Below are 16651 nucleotides of genomic sequence, written 5' to 3' on the forward strand. Positions count from 1 at the left end.
TTAAAAATGACAGTGATCAACCTGTTGCCGACTTTTCGGTGTCATTGATTAAAGTAAGAGAGAAACACATTCAAAATGATAGTGTACAATTCAGTATGCAGAAAAAATTGATTTTATTTTCAGCAAATCACTTACTATGTTTCTGAAAACAGTTCTCGACAGAAAAACGAAGTCATTTCCATAACTGAACAAGATACACGTGGTTGCGATGTAAGTGAAGAAGAGATTATTCGCGTTAATATCGAAGTGCCACCAATTCCACCCACCGATGTCACCGCCAGTAACATTATCAACGTTGTGTATTCTATTCGTGTATGTTTTGAATTTAAATCAAAATTTTCTTTGTAAGTCTATATTTGTGATGATGTTTTTTCTTTTCGTTTGGTAGATAATTGGTTCAGTGGCATGTTTTCATTCAAATCCCGTGTTAGATGTGCCAATAACAATTGGATCGTATCCTATACAAGATGAGAATCCATATCCCAATACGGCTGTCGGTTCATTCCCGGCAAATGATGTGAATAATTCACAGCAACCATCAGCTTCATTCCATCGAAATGGCTATGGGCCAGCACATACAAGCGCCCTATTCTCATTCTCAAATGAAAGTACATTTAACTTTTTCAAATGGCGAAAACTTTTTAATTTCATTAAATTCGTCTTAAATAGATCCACCAACTTATGAAGAAGCAACGCATACGGGCACAGATGGCAACAGTTTCCAGCCAAAGTATGCAATGTTCAAACGCACAACATCTTATTCAAGTTAAAACATGTCATTGACGTTCAACAATACCAGATAATTTCGACATGGTGGACAAAAAAGTGGCAAGTACTTAGTACAGTAACAATGTTTGGTCCGTGTGCAAATAAAAATCATTCAAAATAAAATGTAAAAATGCCCCGGAATCATTTGTGTTTTATTTAATTAAAATTCGCTTTATCCCAAATATTCCTTCCGAAAATACTGATTTTAGATATTTATCCATATAGTTGCTAGTGGTATTGGCAATCACGTGTGTGAGTCACACAGTGTGACTTCTGTTTTTAAACAGAGTATAGTAACATTATTTTATACATATTTGCATCCACATGGTGGCGTGATTTAATTGAACTTTAATAAAAAGTTATTCCATTTTATTGTACAGTATTCAACAGAACAATGCTTTTATCAAATTAACAACATCGAAAACTCAATTCAATGGAAGAATTCAAACAGCAAAATAGCAAAACTTCGTTTAAAATAGAATTTTTGTAACGTACAAAATTTACCAGAGTATTGCTCAGCGCTTCTGCCATCCACAGCATATTAAAATATCTTGCTGAGAATGCGTCGTCCGTCGCTTGCGAATGTACGTAGCAGTTTATACATCACAGCGAACAAGAATGAATGCATTGTTCTCTTCACGATTATATCACTCAAAACATTCAAACGATTGTACGTATAGAGAACACTGCATGTATTGTTGTTCGCGGTGATGTAAAAAGTGCTACGTACCTTCGCCTGCGACGGATGACGCATTCTCAGCAAGATATTTTAATATGCTATGGATGGCAGCAGTGCTAAGCAATACTCTGAAATTTACTTCAAATTTTGTACATTTAGAGCTATTTCTAACTGTGGGAGTTTACTGTTATTTCCATAACGAAATTGGACACTAACTGGAATTACACAACAATTTAATAATAAACATTTTGCAAAATACTAAATTGATATTCGTCATGTGTATCTAAAGCTTTTACCAATACCAACATTCAAATGAATGACCGAGAATGAAAGCGAGACTTCTATTCACAACTTATTGAAATGTAATACCACCATACAAAATATGCTGACAGTCATTTTGACATACTCACTTTCATTCTCGGACAATCAAATGAATAATCAAAGTTTTGCTAATAGATTACTTAAGTAATTTTTTATTGCAAGTTAAAAGCCATAGCCAATAGCAAAATTTTATTCCGTATGGATAAGACACATACATTGTGTACGTGTTTTAATTTCGAGTCAATTGTTTTTTTTTTCTTCTCGAATGAATAAAAATCCAGTTTGACGTATCAACATTGTTTGTGTTTTTCTAGACACCACAAGTATACGGTTATGCGGTATAAATTTGCAGTTATTTTATGAAATTGTTGGTATTTCGCTTTCGTATCAGACAGTATCAAAATATCCGCAAAATAGAAACAGCCCCAAACACGAATGTGAATTGCAAATGCGCATGACACAATCCACACGTGTACATTGTTTACGTCGTATGGACGAATATTACATGTTGTACAAACGCCAAAGGCTCTCTTATTTATAAAAAAAGTTCTGTCCTAGATGGTTTTTTTCATAACCAAATGAATTGCTTATTTCCTCGCTTTGTGTACATCCCATTCTGATTATTTGTTTGATAAAAACAAATTGAATTCAAATGCAAGAAAATATATTTCGAATTAGTAAAATGATTTAAGTGAATCGCTGTAACAGATTTCTTATTCTTTGAATCGCCTGAAGTTAGGTTTGGATTTCAATTTTATAGGAATCATATTAAAAATTCAAAATAACGAACAATCAATTGAGAAGAAAAAATAATGATATGAAATGAAATGAAAAAGAAAAACCAAAAATCCAATTATGTTTGTTCGATGCAAATCGTCAATTTTTGTGACATATACGAATTTTTCATCATTTTTACTCGAAATTCATATGAATCACTTTAAGCTTTACGAAAGTTCAATAGTTAAAACTACACAATATATTTAAATATTGTCATCCAGATATTTTAGCTCACCTGACTGACGCCAGGCGCTGAAATGAAGCGACAACCATAAAAATGATTGTTATAGATATAAAAACACAGTAGTATATTCAGTAGAGTATTTATCAGTTATAGATTGATTCAATTAAATCTGATTTATCATAAATAGTGAGACGAAATTATGTAGTTTATTTATAAAACTTTTCCAAACATTGTCGGATTTATTTTAATTGTGCTGTGTGTAGAAACGCAACAAGTATGTTGGCTTGAATGATATCGAATAATAAAAATGAGTTAATTAGAATGGAATCCTACTTCCTGAAAAATCATTATATAATACTTTGCTGTGTCCAAGAGGTAGGATTAAGCTAGTAGAATCCTACGTCTGCTGTGTCCGTCAGATTATTTCGAGTAATTGTGGTAACATTGTCTGGGTGGTCTCAAACTTGATCTTCATTTTTCAAGGACTCATTCAACCGACGAGAAAATGCATTATGATTAGTACTAAAACATGCAATATTCTATATTTAAACAAAAAAGACCATTTTTAAATGCAACCATTAAACAGCACCTTCATAAAGCGTAAAAAAGATAATCCTTTACTAAATCACCAATGGTCATATGTTCAAGTGCACCACTCCCATTAGCAAATGACGATTGATATGTCTATTGTCAATGTCATTTTTGACTTATGAGTTAATTGATATTACCTCTATCTGAAAATCCTTAAACGGATGAACCAATACAATTAAATGACACACCTTTCAAACCAGAAGTATTTAATGTAACATAAATGCAAGTTGAATAGTGACAATTCAAACATTCATTTTGAGTCAAATGGTGGAGTTGGCAACGCTGTCACCGTTTATAAAGTTTACGTCTACATTTCTTGAGATCTATGTTTCGATTTTGTTTTATTGATTCAAATCAAGTTGTATCAACACAAATAATTTATCACTTCAATCTTCTACACCTACATCAAATTAGCCCACGCATCAATATTTACACAATATCGGCACGTGTTATTAATAAAACAAATACAAGCACAATTTTTGCACAGTTTAAATATCTTGATAGTTCATGGTAAATTGAAAAAGTGTTATAAAATCACTCTAATAAAATCTCCTAAATAAAATTTACATTTAATAAGTGTCCAAAAATAATGCCAACCACCTGTGGAATTGAATATGAAGATAATCCATCGAAAGTTTTTTATGCGGGACAATTAATCCGCGGACGAGTCAAATTTATTCTAACCGAAGACAAAAATATACGTGGTGTATACGTACAACTATATGGGAGGGGATTTACAAGTTGGTCTGAAGGTTGTAGCAGAGACCAAAAAACCTACACCGATCAAGAGTTTTATTTGAACGAAAGAACATATTTGGTTGGTGGAACTGGTAATTTATCGTGCATTATTTAAGCGTATGTTCAGTAAATAATTTAAGTTTGTCTAATGAATTCATAGGTGAGATGAAATTGGTTTCGGGAACATACATTTACAATTTCCAATTTACATTACCTGTTGGTTTGCCGTCTTCAATTTCGGGCTCGGATGGTTTTGTTAAATACGCCGCTCGTGTCGCATTCGAAGTCCAATTTTGGCCAAATAAATATTTCGACAATTATTTCACAGTGATCAAATCGAGCGATTTAAATCACACGCCAGCATTAAGAGTAATAATTTATAATATTTTTTTATTTAAAACAAACCATTTTTGTCAACAATTGATGCCATTATTAAACAGGAGCCAGTTTTAGTTGAAGGAACATACATGTACTCTAAATCGCATATACTTTGCTGTAAAAATTTAGATCCATTGAAAATATCTGTGCGCTCTCCCATCGGTGGCTACACACCCGGAGAAATGATAAATTTACAAATAAATGTAAACAATCAAAGCAGAGAATCAATTCGAGAATTTTCAGTGAAATTTGTTAAGGTATGGAGAGAAATTTGACCGTGAATTGTTTTTGTTTCTTTCGTTTTATAGATTTTAATTTCAGAAAATCACTTATAGAAAGCGCGCAAATAATATCCAACACAAATTGGAGAGAATGACCATGGCCAAAATAGTGGTAGGTGGTTGCGAGAAATACCAAAATAAAACAATCAATGCTGAAATTCAAGTACCATTCACGCCACCCAGCACCGACTGTACAGCCGACAACATTATTAACATTGAATATGTAGTCTGCGTAAGTGGTGGAAATATTTTGATTCAACTGGTGATTTATTTTCGAATTTATTCAAATGGTTGTGTAGGTTACTGGTGTGGTATCATGGCTGCATGTTGATCCAATTATAGATCTTCCACTTACAATTGGAACACATTCTATTCAAAATAATACACAAGCATCGATAGAAGAATTACCAGGCTCCCCACCATCTTATCCGAATGATGGTAAATTCAAACGTTTCAAAAAAAAAAATTGCATTTGTATCGGGGGGTAAAGAATGAATTATTTTTTGTTATTTTATGAACTTTTTTTAATATTTCGCCTAGCTGTGTTGTTTCACATTTTCAGTCATTTTTCTTATAAACAACAATAATAATTTCCGCTTTATTTTCAGATCCACCAACTTATGAAGAAGCCATGCATTGCACCGATTTTCCATTCTAGTGAATTCAATATGTATTTCCTCACATCAAATCATCAAAATTGAATGTTTTATGTGTTTAATAAATCAGAAAAAAATTCTTTAAAATAATTATTTCATTTCCATTTTACAAATTTGGAGATTTCTATCTATAATTACTTATCGTTTTATAAACAAATCAGTATGATTCAATTTCATCCACACGTATTCTCTGTTCATAAGACTTCTTTGAAGTTGTCGACGAGTCAAACATGGATGGATCCAATAAAGAGACGCAAACATCCAAGCAAAATACGATGAGTCAAGTGTATGTTTTCAATGCAGAATTGCGAACGCATGAGATAATGTTTGTATGGATGCCGACAACGTGGAGCCATCGAGACTGAATGCTGTCTCACTGCTGAATTTCACTCATTGGAGTGTATTTTATTTTGGTATACATCCAACTCAGTTTCACTTGTTTCTTCGGAGACCGTGAAAGTATTCTTTTCTTTACTTTTTTTTTCTTTTGTCTTTGTGCGTATATTAAATTTAAAAAAAAGGATAAAATTCTTAAAAAATGTTAAAAAAGAAGAAAATTTGGATTTTTCCAAACTCAAAATGATAGAATTTGTGTGAAATGTTGTGAAAATCGTCGTAATATAATGATAATTAGTGTTTTTGTCGGTGGTGTTTTTCATCGAACAAAGCCATTTTGCGTTATACCAAATTTCTTTTGATTTATGAAAATTTATGAGAAGAGGGCAAGCCATTCAAAAAATGACCACCATTTGTAAAATTGAATTTGTAGACAATCCCAGAAAGGTCGTTTATGCTGGCCAAGTGCTTCGTGGCACGGTCAAATTGATTTTAACAAAAGTGAAAAAACTTCGTAGTCTCTATATTCGGATACACGGGCGTGCCTATGTGCACTGGGTGGATGGCACAAATGACAGTCGAAAAGTTCGCGTTTTTACAGGAAACGAAGATTATTTTAGCGAACGAAAGAGTTTTGTTGGTGGTTATTCTGGTATTATTTAATTCAATTTTAATTTCTACAGTGTGAACTCATTTTGTTTGTTACATTTTCATCAAGGTGAAATTCGTTTGGGTCCTGGCACATATAACTATACGTTTCAATGTTCACTACCTCATAACTTACCAACCTCGTAAGTAGAAATTTGTTCAAAATTCGATGCAAATAAGAAACAAATACTTTCTTTTCTATTCAGTTTGGAATCAGAGTATGGTTACATAAGATACACGGCTCGTGTGGTTCTGGATAATCCTCAATGGCCCGATAAAACGTTTTCGGAACCGTTTACTGTTATTCGAGCACTCGATTTGAATGATTTTCCAGCTCTTCGGGTAATTTGATACATATTTTTCTGATGGTATATAAAGTCTTTGTTAAAAATCGATGTCTCTTCTCTCACAGAGACCAGTTGTTGTGAAAAAAACCGATACGTTTTATGTGTGCTGTTTGCTATGTTGTTGGTCGTCAGATCCAATGAAAATCGTGGCATATACACCAGTCGGAGGTGAGTTTATAACAATATAATAAAACGTTTTTCGGATTTCTCCGTGATAACAGCACATTTTGTTGCAGGATACACGCCCGGTCAGTTCATCAATTTACGGATGAGTATAAATAATCAAAGCAGTCAAAAAATCAACGGATTCACAATACACCTGATTAAAGTGAGACACATTTATGAGAAATTTTTGCTGAATTGTATAAAAACTTTGAAATTACAGAAAATTACGTACTTCATTCATGCTGAGAGCGCCCGACAAAAGAATTTAATCTTTTTCCTAACGAAAAATCAGGTTAATTACGAAAATAGAGATGAAAATATTCGTGTAAATATTAAAGTGCCAGCGATTCCTCCAACGGACTTTTCAACCAGCAACATCATAAAATTCAAATACTGGATTCGGGTGAGTTCTGATGCCATATTCTATCTTTGATGCAATTTATCGCATAAATTTCAAAATAATATTCGTTTATTTATTTACAGGTCATTGTTTCAGTGCCTTGTTGCCACAGTGATCCAGTTTTTGAATTACCTGTAACCATTGGAACTTTTCCGATTGATGATGATAATAATAGTGTGCCTGCGCAAAATATACAAAATGTGCATCCAAATAATGTGAACGAAATGAACATTCAAAGTGAAACTTCTAGCTCTTCCGGAAATGTGATCACACAACAACCAACAACCTCACAACAAACAAACTCATCACCACAATCATATCCAAGTACGTCGGCTGCATCATCACATCCACTATTAACCAATGGTGAATTTGCTCAAATCCATTTAATCTCATTTTGATTCTCACCCGAGATTTTATTATTTGTTTTCATATTATAGAAGATCCTCCCACTTATGAAGAAGCGATGCAACTAAGCCAGGAAACTGACGATTGTTTCCGTCCTGTCTATCCAACATTTAAACGTTCAACTTCTTATTCAAACGGAAATTCCGTAAATTAAACGATTTTAATTGAAAGTTCATTTCATTTGAATAGCGTCAGGTTATATACGTGTCTTTTAATGTGTAGTTTAGGATTTTAAATTAAAATTATGCTCTATCCCTCTCAATTCATTCAGCCGAAAATATATCTAACTCCGCGTAACAAAAATGTGAATGAAACGATTTTAGATTGAGCTTATACAAAATTGAATTGAACAATGTAATAATATATTCTGAAATTAAACTTGAACTTGTAATGGATAATGTGTCTCCTCACTTTACACTTGAACTGGAAAATGGACTTCTGTTTTCACTTGACATTGAAATTTATATTACTATTCTTATCTCTGTTGAATGCTAGGTTAAATGTATGGGCATATTATTGTTATATATCGAAGTTGGAATGTATTTCAATTTCATAACCTATCCCAAGAATGTTCATTAACTCATCGACAGCTCTAAATATGAAACCATGGAAAACAATCATGTTCGGTTGTGGTATTCAACAATTTGGAACCAACACAAACTATTTTCTGTGCGACTCCTGAAAAGATCCGTGTCAAAAAAAAATATGCACTCTACGATAACCAAAAATAATAACATGAAACTATTTTTGGTTACAACTTTGAATGGGCAACATTTTACGATAAAACCGAATTTTTGTGAACGAAAATGTATGAAATTCATAATAAATAATGTTTAATGCATTTTAGTCGGGTGGTAAATGACGTGGAAATTGTGGCTTTGTTCACATATAAAATGGCATTTGGTGAATATTTTATTTATCATCGAACTGATTAAATTGGCTAATTCTATTTTAAAATACACATCACACTGAACAGTTGAACAAATCTTTGATTTTGTTTTGGTTTTATCGATTGCCAATTCATTATCAAGTTCATTCAATTGGCAATTGATTAGACAAATTAAAAGCAAAGGTGTGAAGTAGACCAAGCTTATGACGTAAGGAGAATATCATCAATCGAAAACAAAACCAACTTATATTAGAGTTCAATGGGTCGTTATCTATCTGTACATCTGCGAACTATGTCGAAAATAATAAATAATAATTAATGCAATTAATTTTTTTTGTAATATTCCATTTGACAAATGCATTGGTGGAATGCCAATAAAATTCATTTATTAAAATATCTGGTGTTGCTTTGGTGGTCTGAAACTGAAGCGGCACAATATTTCCATGTTATTTGAATAATTGATTGGTACCTACGAAGAATCAGAAAAGAAGAAATTTAAATACCGAATATTGATGTGAAAAGCTTGATTTTGTTTTCAACATGCACAAGAGAATATTGGAAACCAAATTGAATAAAATATTTATTCAATTTTCACATTTTGTAATTAGCATGGAATTGTCGGATATTTCGTTGTTTCATTGAATTATAAATTGTGGTCGAAATTGACACTATAAAGAGAAATATTGATTAGCGTTCGAATATTTAATGTGTAGACGATTAAAAAAGTCCAAAGATTAACTTCTTTTCAAAAACAATTACTTTCGGCAATGACATTGTGGCGGATGATATCAATATGAAATTGCTGAGTCACTAAAGTAAATCAAATGACCCACTTTAAAGTTTAAGAATATGGAACTAAGTTACGCACAACATTAAAATGATGGCTTTTGTATTTTATTACACTCTTAAAATGATGTTAATATTTTTTTAATTGAATTTTAAGTTCAAAACTGTGAAACTGAATTGGTATTTATTTTATTTTTTGTAAGATGCACAAAACAGAGGTTTTCAAAAGTTGATCAAACCGTCCGTTCATTCTTCGTAAAACTATAAAACTAAATTTGTAATCCGATTTGTTTCGAATCGCACATTTTTGACGTTTAAATGAATTTTATTCGCATGTTATCTTTGATCACAAATACAATCAATTATGAAATTATGTCTTTAGTAGTGTCGGTCTGATAACACGATTCCTACGAGTGTTAATCATATGTGCACACTATACAATCAGCGTTACGCTACGAATGTTGTTGTTGTTGTTTTTTTGCGTATAGATAAAACTCCGTCGTTACATTCGCATAAGAGTATTGTAGACTGGAACACAGCAGCATCAGTGATGATCTGGTTGTTCGATAATAAATACGCGCTTCAATCATTTGTGTGCTCCGTTACAGCATTTTGTCCATTCATTGGCAACACATAAAGTCTGATATTGTCGCATTGTATTTACAAAAATTCTTTTGTGAATCAACTCAAAGGATTTTTTTTATTGGTATTACTGGTGTGTATTTTCTTTTTAAATCTGATGTTTACATCACTCTATGTCGTTTAAAACGGCTTAAATTCCTGTGATGATTTTTGTCGTACGCAAAACACATTATTCGTTAAATAATTTATGTTCGTTGTGATTGCATTGTGTTCGGTCTGCAATTCATTCGAAAATATATTGAATTCCGCGGCTTTTCAATTGCAGATTTGTAAAATACATGGATGTTTGTGTCGAATGTGTCATTCTGTGGTTTTTGAATTGTAAAAGAGCGAAAGAGAATGTGGTGACAGAGATGACACAAAAAAAATAAATAAAAAACATTTTGGTGTGAAATCAGTAGTGAATAAAATGTGAATTTGTGCTATTTTCGGTATTATCTTTACAGCATTGGCTTAAATACCTTCATGCGCCGAATGTAAACAGACAAATTTCAAGATAACGTTGTGATATATTGTTCTCTTCTCGTTTGTTTCGCAGAATTTTTTTATCGTTGTCCCATAATTTTCTCTATTTTGAGTAAATAGCAACCCAAGTAAAACAACTGCAATAAACAAAACAAAACAAATAACAATCATGGTGCATACTACAACTTGCGAAATTAATTTCGATAATAATCCCGATCGTGTCTATTATGGTGGACAAATTGTACGTGGCACCGTGCACTTGGCGTTAGCCAAAGAAAAATTAATTCGAGGTAATTGAATGTATTTTTGACGAACATTTCGATTCAATTTTTATTTGCTAGAATTGCTCATCCACTTCGACAAAAAAAAATGTAATGTCACAATAAAAGAAAGTCATGTGTCTCATTCATCACTCAATTTGATAGTTATAAAATTCATTAGAACATGATGACAATAAGCTTCAAGTTACTTTGAGAAAAAGTCGTGATAAAAACATTCATAAAATAATATCCATTCAAATCCATTTGTGGTTGGAGTGGATTCGATTATTTTTCTTTGCGTTTTATTTAATTTTCATTCGAATCATCGCAACAATTTATCAATAACTGAATGTATTTACATTTTTTTTCTCTCGATGATTCATTGCCATTACAATTTCGGGATAAAATAACAACAAAACACAACATTGTTTATGGAAATAAAGGCATTTATATTGATTACTTGGGCAGAGCATATTGTTATTGGACAGAAGGAACAGGCAGTAAAAAAGAGGCGCACACAGCATCGGAAATCTACTTGGAACAACGCCAATATCTTTTGGGCGGTCGTACCGGTAAGTACATCAATGGAAGGAAATTTTATTTTAACACCAATCTATCTTCATAAATTCATAAATCCATTTTGTTTTTAATTATCATACAAACTTTTATAATGTGTCACGTTACGTGACTTAAGTATTGTTGTCTTAGCAAATAATCTTATACATAAAACGTCTTACATCGTTTGATTTGCTACGAATTGAAGGAGACTCTTTATCAAAACAAATCATTTTCTGTAAAATATTCCCGAATGATCAACAGAATGACAATGAAACAATTAAAAATGTTTCAATCTAGTCAATCCCAATAATGTTTAAAACCATACATCTGGCGGACAGACGCCAATGCAAATAAACACCAGCTTTGTTAATTTTTTTTATATTGTTTTTATAATATGATCCTATTTTATATGCTAATTTTTTGCTAATTTTCTAATTTTTTTATGAAAGAAAAAATTGGCAAATGGTGTATCTCTCTTAGCCTTACATTCTAAGCCTTTTTTCAAAAAAGAAACTTAGGTCATGACAAGTTGTTTTGGCGGAAATATTTCTTGTTTAGACACGTGATTGTTTTTTTATCAGATACAAACATTTCATTATCGCGTGAAGTCGTTTCTTTTGTTTATTTTTACTTATATTACGTCATGATGGACTACTTTCTTGTCTATGTGAAGGAAATTGATAATGTGTGACGACGATCAAGTAATCTTGATGAAGTAATCTTTCAAAATGATATTTTTACCTTAAAAGACTTACTTTGATCAAAAATGTACTAGTTGATAAAAAAAATATATTTTATAAAAAAAAATTCGAAAATCAAAATCTCATACATTCGGAAAATTCATGAAGATTCCCTTTTGCCTCTATTTCAATTGAAGAATAAATTAAGTAAAATGAGTATCATTGCAGGTGAAATAACACTTGCGCCAGGTGTGTACAAATATGCATTTCAAGTCGAACTACCATTAAATATACCAACGTCCCTCGAATCTCAACATGGTCACATTCGCTATGGGTTCCAAGTGGTTTTGGATCGCCCACTGTGGTCGGATCAAAAATTTGAAGAAACATTTACCGTAATCAAACCATTGAACCTAAACAACGACTTAACTTTACGTGTAAATTGAAAATGAACGAAATCGAATTTTTCGCAATCATCTGACTATTTTATTCATTCTTTTTAAAATGCAGCATCCAATTGTTGAGGAGGAAACCAAACGCTTCAATCCATTTTGTTTGTTTACATGCTGTGCATCAAGTCCATTATTCATGATAGCAACGGTGCCAGTGTCTGGTTATTGCTCCGGTCAAATGGTGAATGTCGACTTAGAGCTAACAAATACCAGCAATGAAAATATCTCGGCATTCGTGGTTCAAATAGTCAGAGTAAGTCTCTAAGTTGAGCAGCCAACAGCAATCATGATGAAGTGATAAAAATCTGTAATTGAATTGCATTGAAGGTGTAAAAACAAATCCAATGGATTTCATCGATTAAGCATCGTGCTAGCTGTATTGTTATCACATGCAAAAGTAACATTTTTTTAACTCAGTTTGCGAGAGCATCATTTCGTTAATCGAATTTTTGTTACATGCATGCAATTCAATACAATTTTTTCACCACTAACGATTTGGCAGTAAGTTTTTATTCGATTTTTTATTTCAACCGCAGGAAGTCAAGTTTTTTACATATGAAAATAGTGCAAAACACAAAATCGAAAGGGATGCAATCGCTGAAGTTGAAACACGCGGCTGTTATGCACAACAAAAACAAGCGTACACGGTAAATATTTTAGTGCCGCCAACACCCCCAAGTGATTGTGTCACCAGCAAAATCGTGCATGTTAAATACCACTTAAGAGTAAGCGTGAATTCTCCATTAAAGTTGTTTTCTGTTTCTTTTTTGTTTTGTTTCGGTCGCTTCAGTCGGCCCATATAATAAATTGGCCGTATTCAAAACGTAATTGTTCTAATTGAAACCAGATTGAAGGTATGACAGGACGATGCCATCTTAATCCGACAATTTCAATTCCAATAACGATAGGTTCGTATCCGATTTCCGATCAACCTCCAAACTATTCAAATGCCATCATGAATGCCTTTGTGCTTCCGACCAATCCAATTTCGAATTCAAATGCGGATACGGACACAAACACAATGCCAACGAACAATGAACAGGTGGTACATCCTCCGCACCCAAATGCACCACCCGAACAAGAAGTTAAACCTACAGTTGTGGCAATGCCATATCCGCAAAATGGTTAGTTAGCAACAAAATGCCAAAACTTATTCATCTGATGATTTGACAACTTATTGCTCATTTTATATATTTCCATTTTCAATTTTCGCAAAACTATTTCGGCAACATTTTAGATCCACCATCTTATGAGCAAGCAGTCACAGTATTTGAACGTAAATTTGCACCAAACTATCCAGTGTACCGAAGACAAACATCATATTCAAGTCAAACAAACACACCAGTCCTAAGACGACACTGTAATCCATAAAAATGTTTACCAACTCGTAAATATTGTCAATATAGAACCCTTTTAACATGCAGCCGTCATATGCTCACATATAAACTTATTCACATCAGATGACACACACACACATAAATGTACCCTCACATTTCCATTTATCATTTAAATTGACTGTAGTGGACATACGTTATGGGTGCGTGCTCCTTCTTTCTCTTAAAAGTGTATATATATTCAAGTTTTTAAGTGATGTTGTCGATGATGTTGTACAACTAAATTGGATTTGATTGAATTGCGAGAACGGAACACTTGTCCAAACACAATTCAACAACACTACCATCTGATTTATTATTGATAAACAACTGGACAAATACAAACAATTACAAATCTTCCACTGATTTATGGTGCAGCCAAATGAAATTCAAAATTAACACATTCATTGAATGCATAAGTTATAACTTAAGTGGTTAGCTTAAATTTTAGCTTAAGTTGCGCTTGTTGGAATTTACAAACAAACAAATATTGTATTTATCTGAAAACACACACACATACTCAGCTCTTATGTATTGTGCCTGCTTCTCTTAAGAGTACACAATTTCGGTGCTTAAAATTAGATCGTATTTTTTCAGATATCGTGTGCAGCGGAAATAGACTTGAAATAATTTTACATCACCCAAAAGACCGACCTATTGATTTGAAACGACGAAAAGTCACTGTTACGCGAGTATATTAAAGATCTTGAATAAAACGAAAAATGTCAATTTTTATTAAAAAATGGAATGGAATATGATTAATTTCGAGAATTCTAGTCACAAGTGGATTCTGCTGGAATATTCACTTTCAATATTTAGATCAATCATTTTCATATGCAATCTGACGACAGTATAAACAAAACAATATCCATAAACTGAAGCTTATTTCAAAACATACACTGTAAAAACTTATTTGATTTAATCGTTACCAACGCGGTGTCACATAGACTGAATATGTAAAAGAAAATAAATGTAAAGTAAGTAAGCACCTTTGTTGATTGTGATTAATTCCAATTAAATTCTAAATCGAATATACCTATCCTTGATATGAAAATGCATTTGAATTGATAATTTGTGAATGTCTAGGATAAGATTTTATTTATGTTGTGCTGTGACTTTGTAGTTTGTACTTTGTAAAATTTTGGTTTGAACATTCTTCAGAAATCAATTTTGAATTGCGGTTTCCGAGGTTTGCTATGTGATGCAGCATTAAATAAACCTTTAAATTGTTTTGTTTGTGGAAAATATCATTCGAATGTGTTATTGGAATGGTTGCAGTCGAATCACAGATAACGGGGCATGCTTTCGAAAGTGAAATTTATATTTGCTCTATTTTGCATGGAATCCATGCCATGAACGCTTCGATCACTATGAAACTCGTTATTATAAGACCATAAAAAATAGAGTCGAACAAACGAGAGCGCGTGCATTCTAGGATATTTTCTGGATTTTCCACTCTATATTTTATGCAGAATGTTCGCTCTATATCATTTTGCTTACATTTATCGACGCTGTTTCACATGCGAGAATTGAACAAAATGCAACAAAGAAAATGTGATTGCTACGATATATTAGATGTCAGAAAGCTCTGTTCGTTGCCAATTGTGAAAAAAAATGTGCCGCAACGACGACATTTTCATATTATATTGAACATCTGGTAAACGAGGTTCGGTACCGAAAATTCTTGGAAGCGTTGCGGAAATGCAAGAATGCAATAATATTGGTTTTCCATTTTACACAGATCCGATTACAATCTCCATGAATGCTGTCATGCTGCCTTGGTCCTCAATTGCTTAAATATTTCCATGTTTGATCTGTCGCTTCATCGTAGCAACATAAAGAAAATAAATACAACAACCAGAACATCATTTCGTCATTTCATACTGATGATAATAATGTATCAATGCAATTTATAATTTCATTCACATTTAAATTTCGATCGAAGAACGACAGAGTGCAAAATCACAATATCCGACATTCTCACCAGACGAATCTAGTGAACAAGAGCAATCATTTATAGACTATCAATGTCTTGCGGCGTCGGCATTCGGATGGAAGAAATAAAAAAAACAAACAAATGATGTCAAATCGATGTGCACCATTTTTATCATGGAAATGTCGATTTTGTCATGAACAAAATTACACTTAAAACTGCAGTGTTGGTACCGCATCATATGTTGATATTGAAAATAATAGATTTTATCGGAATTCTTAAAATTTAGCAAACTGAAATGATGAAAAAAATCAATCGGTGTGAATTTATGTGATTATTCTAAATCCTCTTCGTTTTATTTTTGGTTCCTTTCAATTCGTTATCGATACCACTTCTAATACGGAGCACAACTCTTTTTTTTTTTATCTAAAAACGTTCTATTTATTGAAATACATGTGAAGCGATTTATTTTTATTTCCATTCATCGATAACGCATAAAGAGAATATTTTGTAATGGTTTTCGGCACAAACAGTATCCATGGATGCATAGACTAATAGAAAACTTGGATATTCTTTTCAAGAATGACGTATTGGAGATTTTACTCCAACCCAACACTTCTTTATCGATCGAAATTTATTCTCAATTCGTATTATGGTCGATGTCAGTTTTCCTTTGATATCCATCCGTTTCTACCCATCTTTGTCATAATCGTGCAAATTTGTTGTCAACGAATTGCATTCAACACAAAAAAGAATATAGATAGTGTTGGAATGTATTATATTCCTTTGGATCACACATTAAACGCAATGTCCTGATTGAAGTTTCATTGATTATGTGTATTGTGCGCTTGTCTCTTATTGTATGAGTTAAACGTTTATCTTTATAAGCTCAATATTGCTTAATATCATCATTGCTTTTCCGCTTCACTATGCATGCAT

The 16651-nt window shown here is 32.6% G+C and overlaps 3 protein-coding genes across 3 annotated transcripts in view; all 3 read left to right on the forward strand.

The window, feature by feature from the left end:
• The window catches only part of LOC116339733, a 1149-nt gene extending 337 nt beyond the window's left edge, over positions 1 to 812 (forward strand). The window contains exons 2-5 of the mRNA XM_031765767.1: positions 14 to 53; positions 124 to 312; positions 389 to 608; positions 670 to 812. Coding sequence (XP_031621627.1) covers positions 14 to 53; positions 124 to 312; positions 389 to 608; positions 670 to 770 — 550 coding nt within the window. The 3' untranslated portion in view covers positions 771 to 812. The remainder of the gene's footprint in view (positions 1 to 13; positions 54 to 123; positions 313 to 388; positions 609 to 669) is intronic.
• Positions 813 to 3885: 3073 nt separating this feature from the next.
• Positions 3886 to 5375, forward strand: LOC116339734 (arrestin domain-containing protein 17-like). Its single transcript, XM_031765768.1, has 6 exons — positions 3886 to 4150; positions 4219 to 4427; positions 4499 to 4693; positions 4758 to 4949; positions 5017 to 5155; positions 5326 to 5375. Exons 1-6 carry the CDS (start codon positions 3910 to 3912, stop codon positions 5373 to 5375), a joined length of 1026 nt encoding a protein of 341 aa, XP_031621628.1. The 5' UTR covers positions 3886 to 3909.
• A 502-nt stretch (positions 5376 to 5877) lies between these two features.
• Positions 5878 to 14707, forward strand: LOC116339736. The gene is made up of 15 exons (XM_031765769.1): positions 5878 to 6361; positions 6428 to 6500; positions 6564 to 6699; positions 6770 to 6872; positions 6941 to 7032; positions 7090 to 7272; positions 7353 to 7632; positions 7707 to 7824; positions 10577 to 10746; positions 11160 to 11288; positions 12183 to 12391; positions 12465 to 12659; positions 12943 to 13131; positions 13254 to 13530; positions 13644 to 14707. Exons 1-15 carry the CDS (start codon positions 6085 to 6087, stop codon positions 13775 to 13777), a joined length of 2565 nt encoding a protein of 854 aa, XP_031621629.1. The 5' UTR covers positions 5878 to 6084; the 3' UTR covers positions 13778 to 14707.
• Positions 14708 to 16651: the final 1944 nt, after the last annotated feature.

Source organism: Contarinia nasturtii, unplaced genomic scaffold (assembly GCF_009176525.2).
Source record: "Contarinia nasturtii isolate CC-2019 unplaced genomic scaffold, AAFC_CNas_1.1 Cnas_scaffold_533, whole genome shotgun sequence".
Classification (NCBI taxonomy): Eukaryota; Metazoa; Arthropoda; class Insecta; order Diptera; family Cecidomyiidae; genus Contarinia; species Contarinia nasturtii.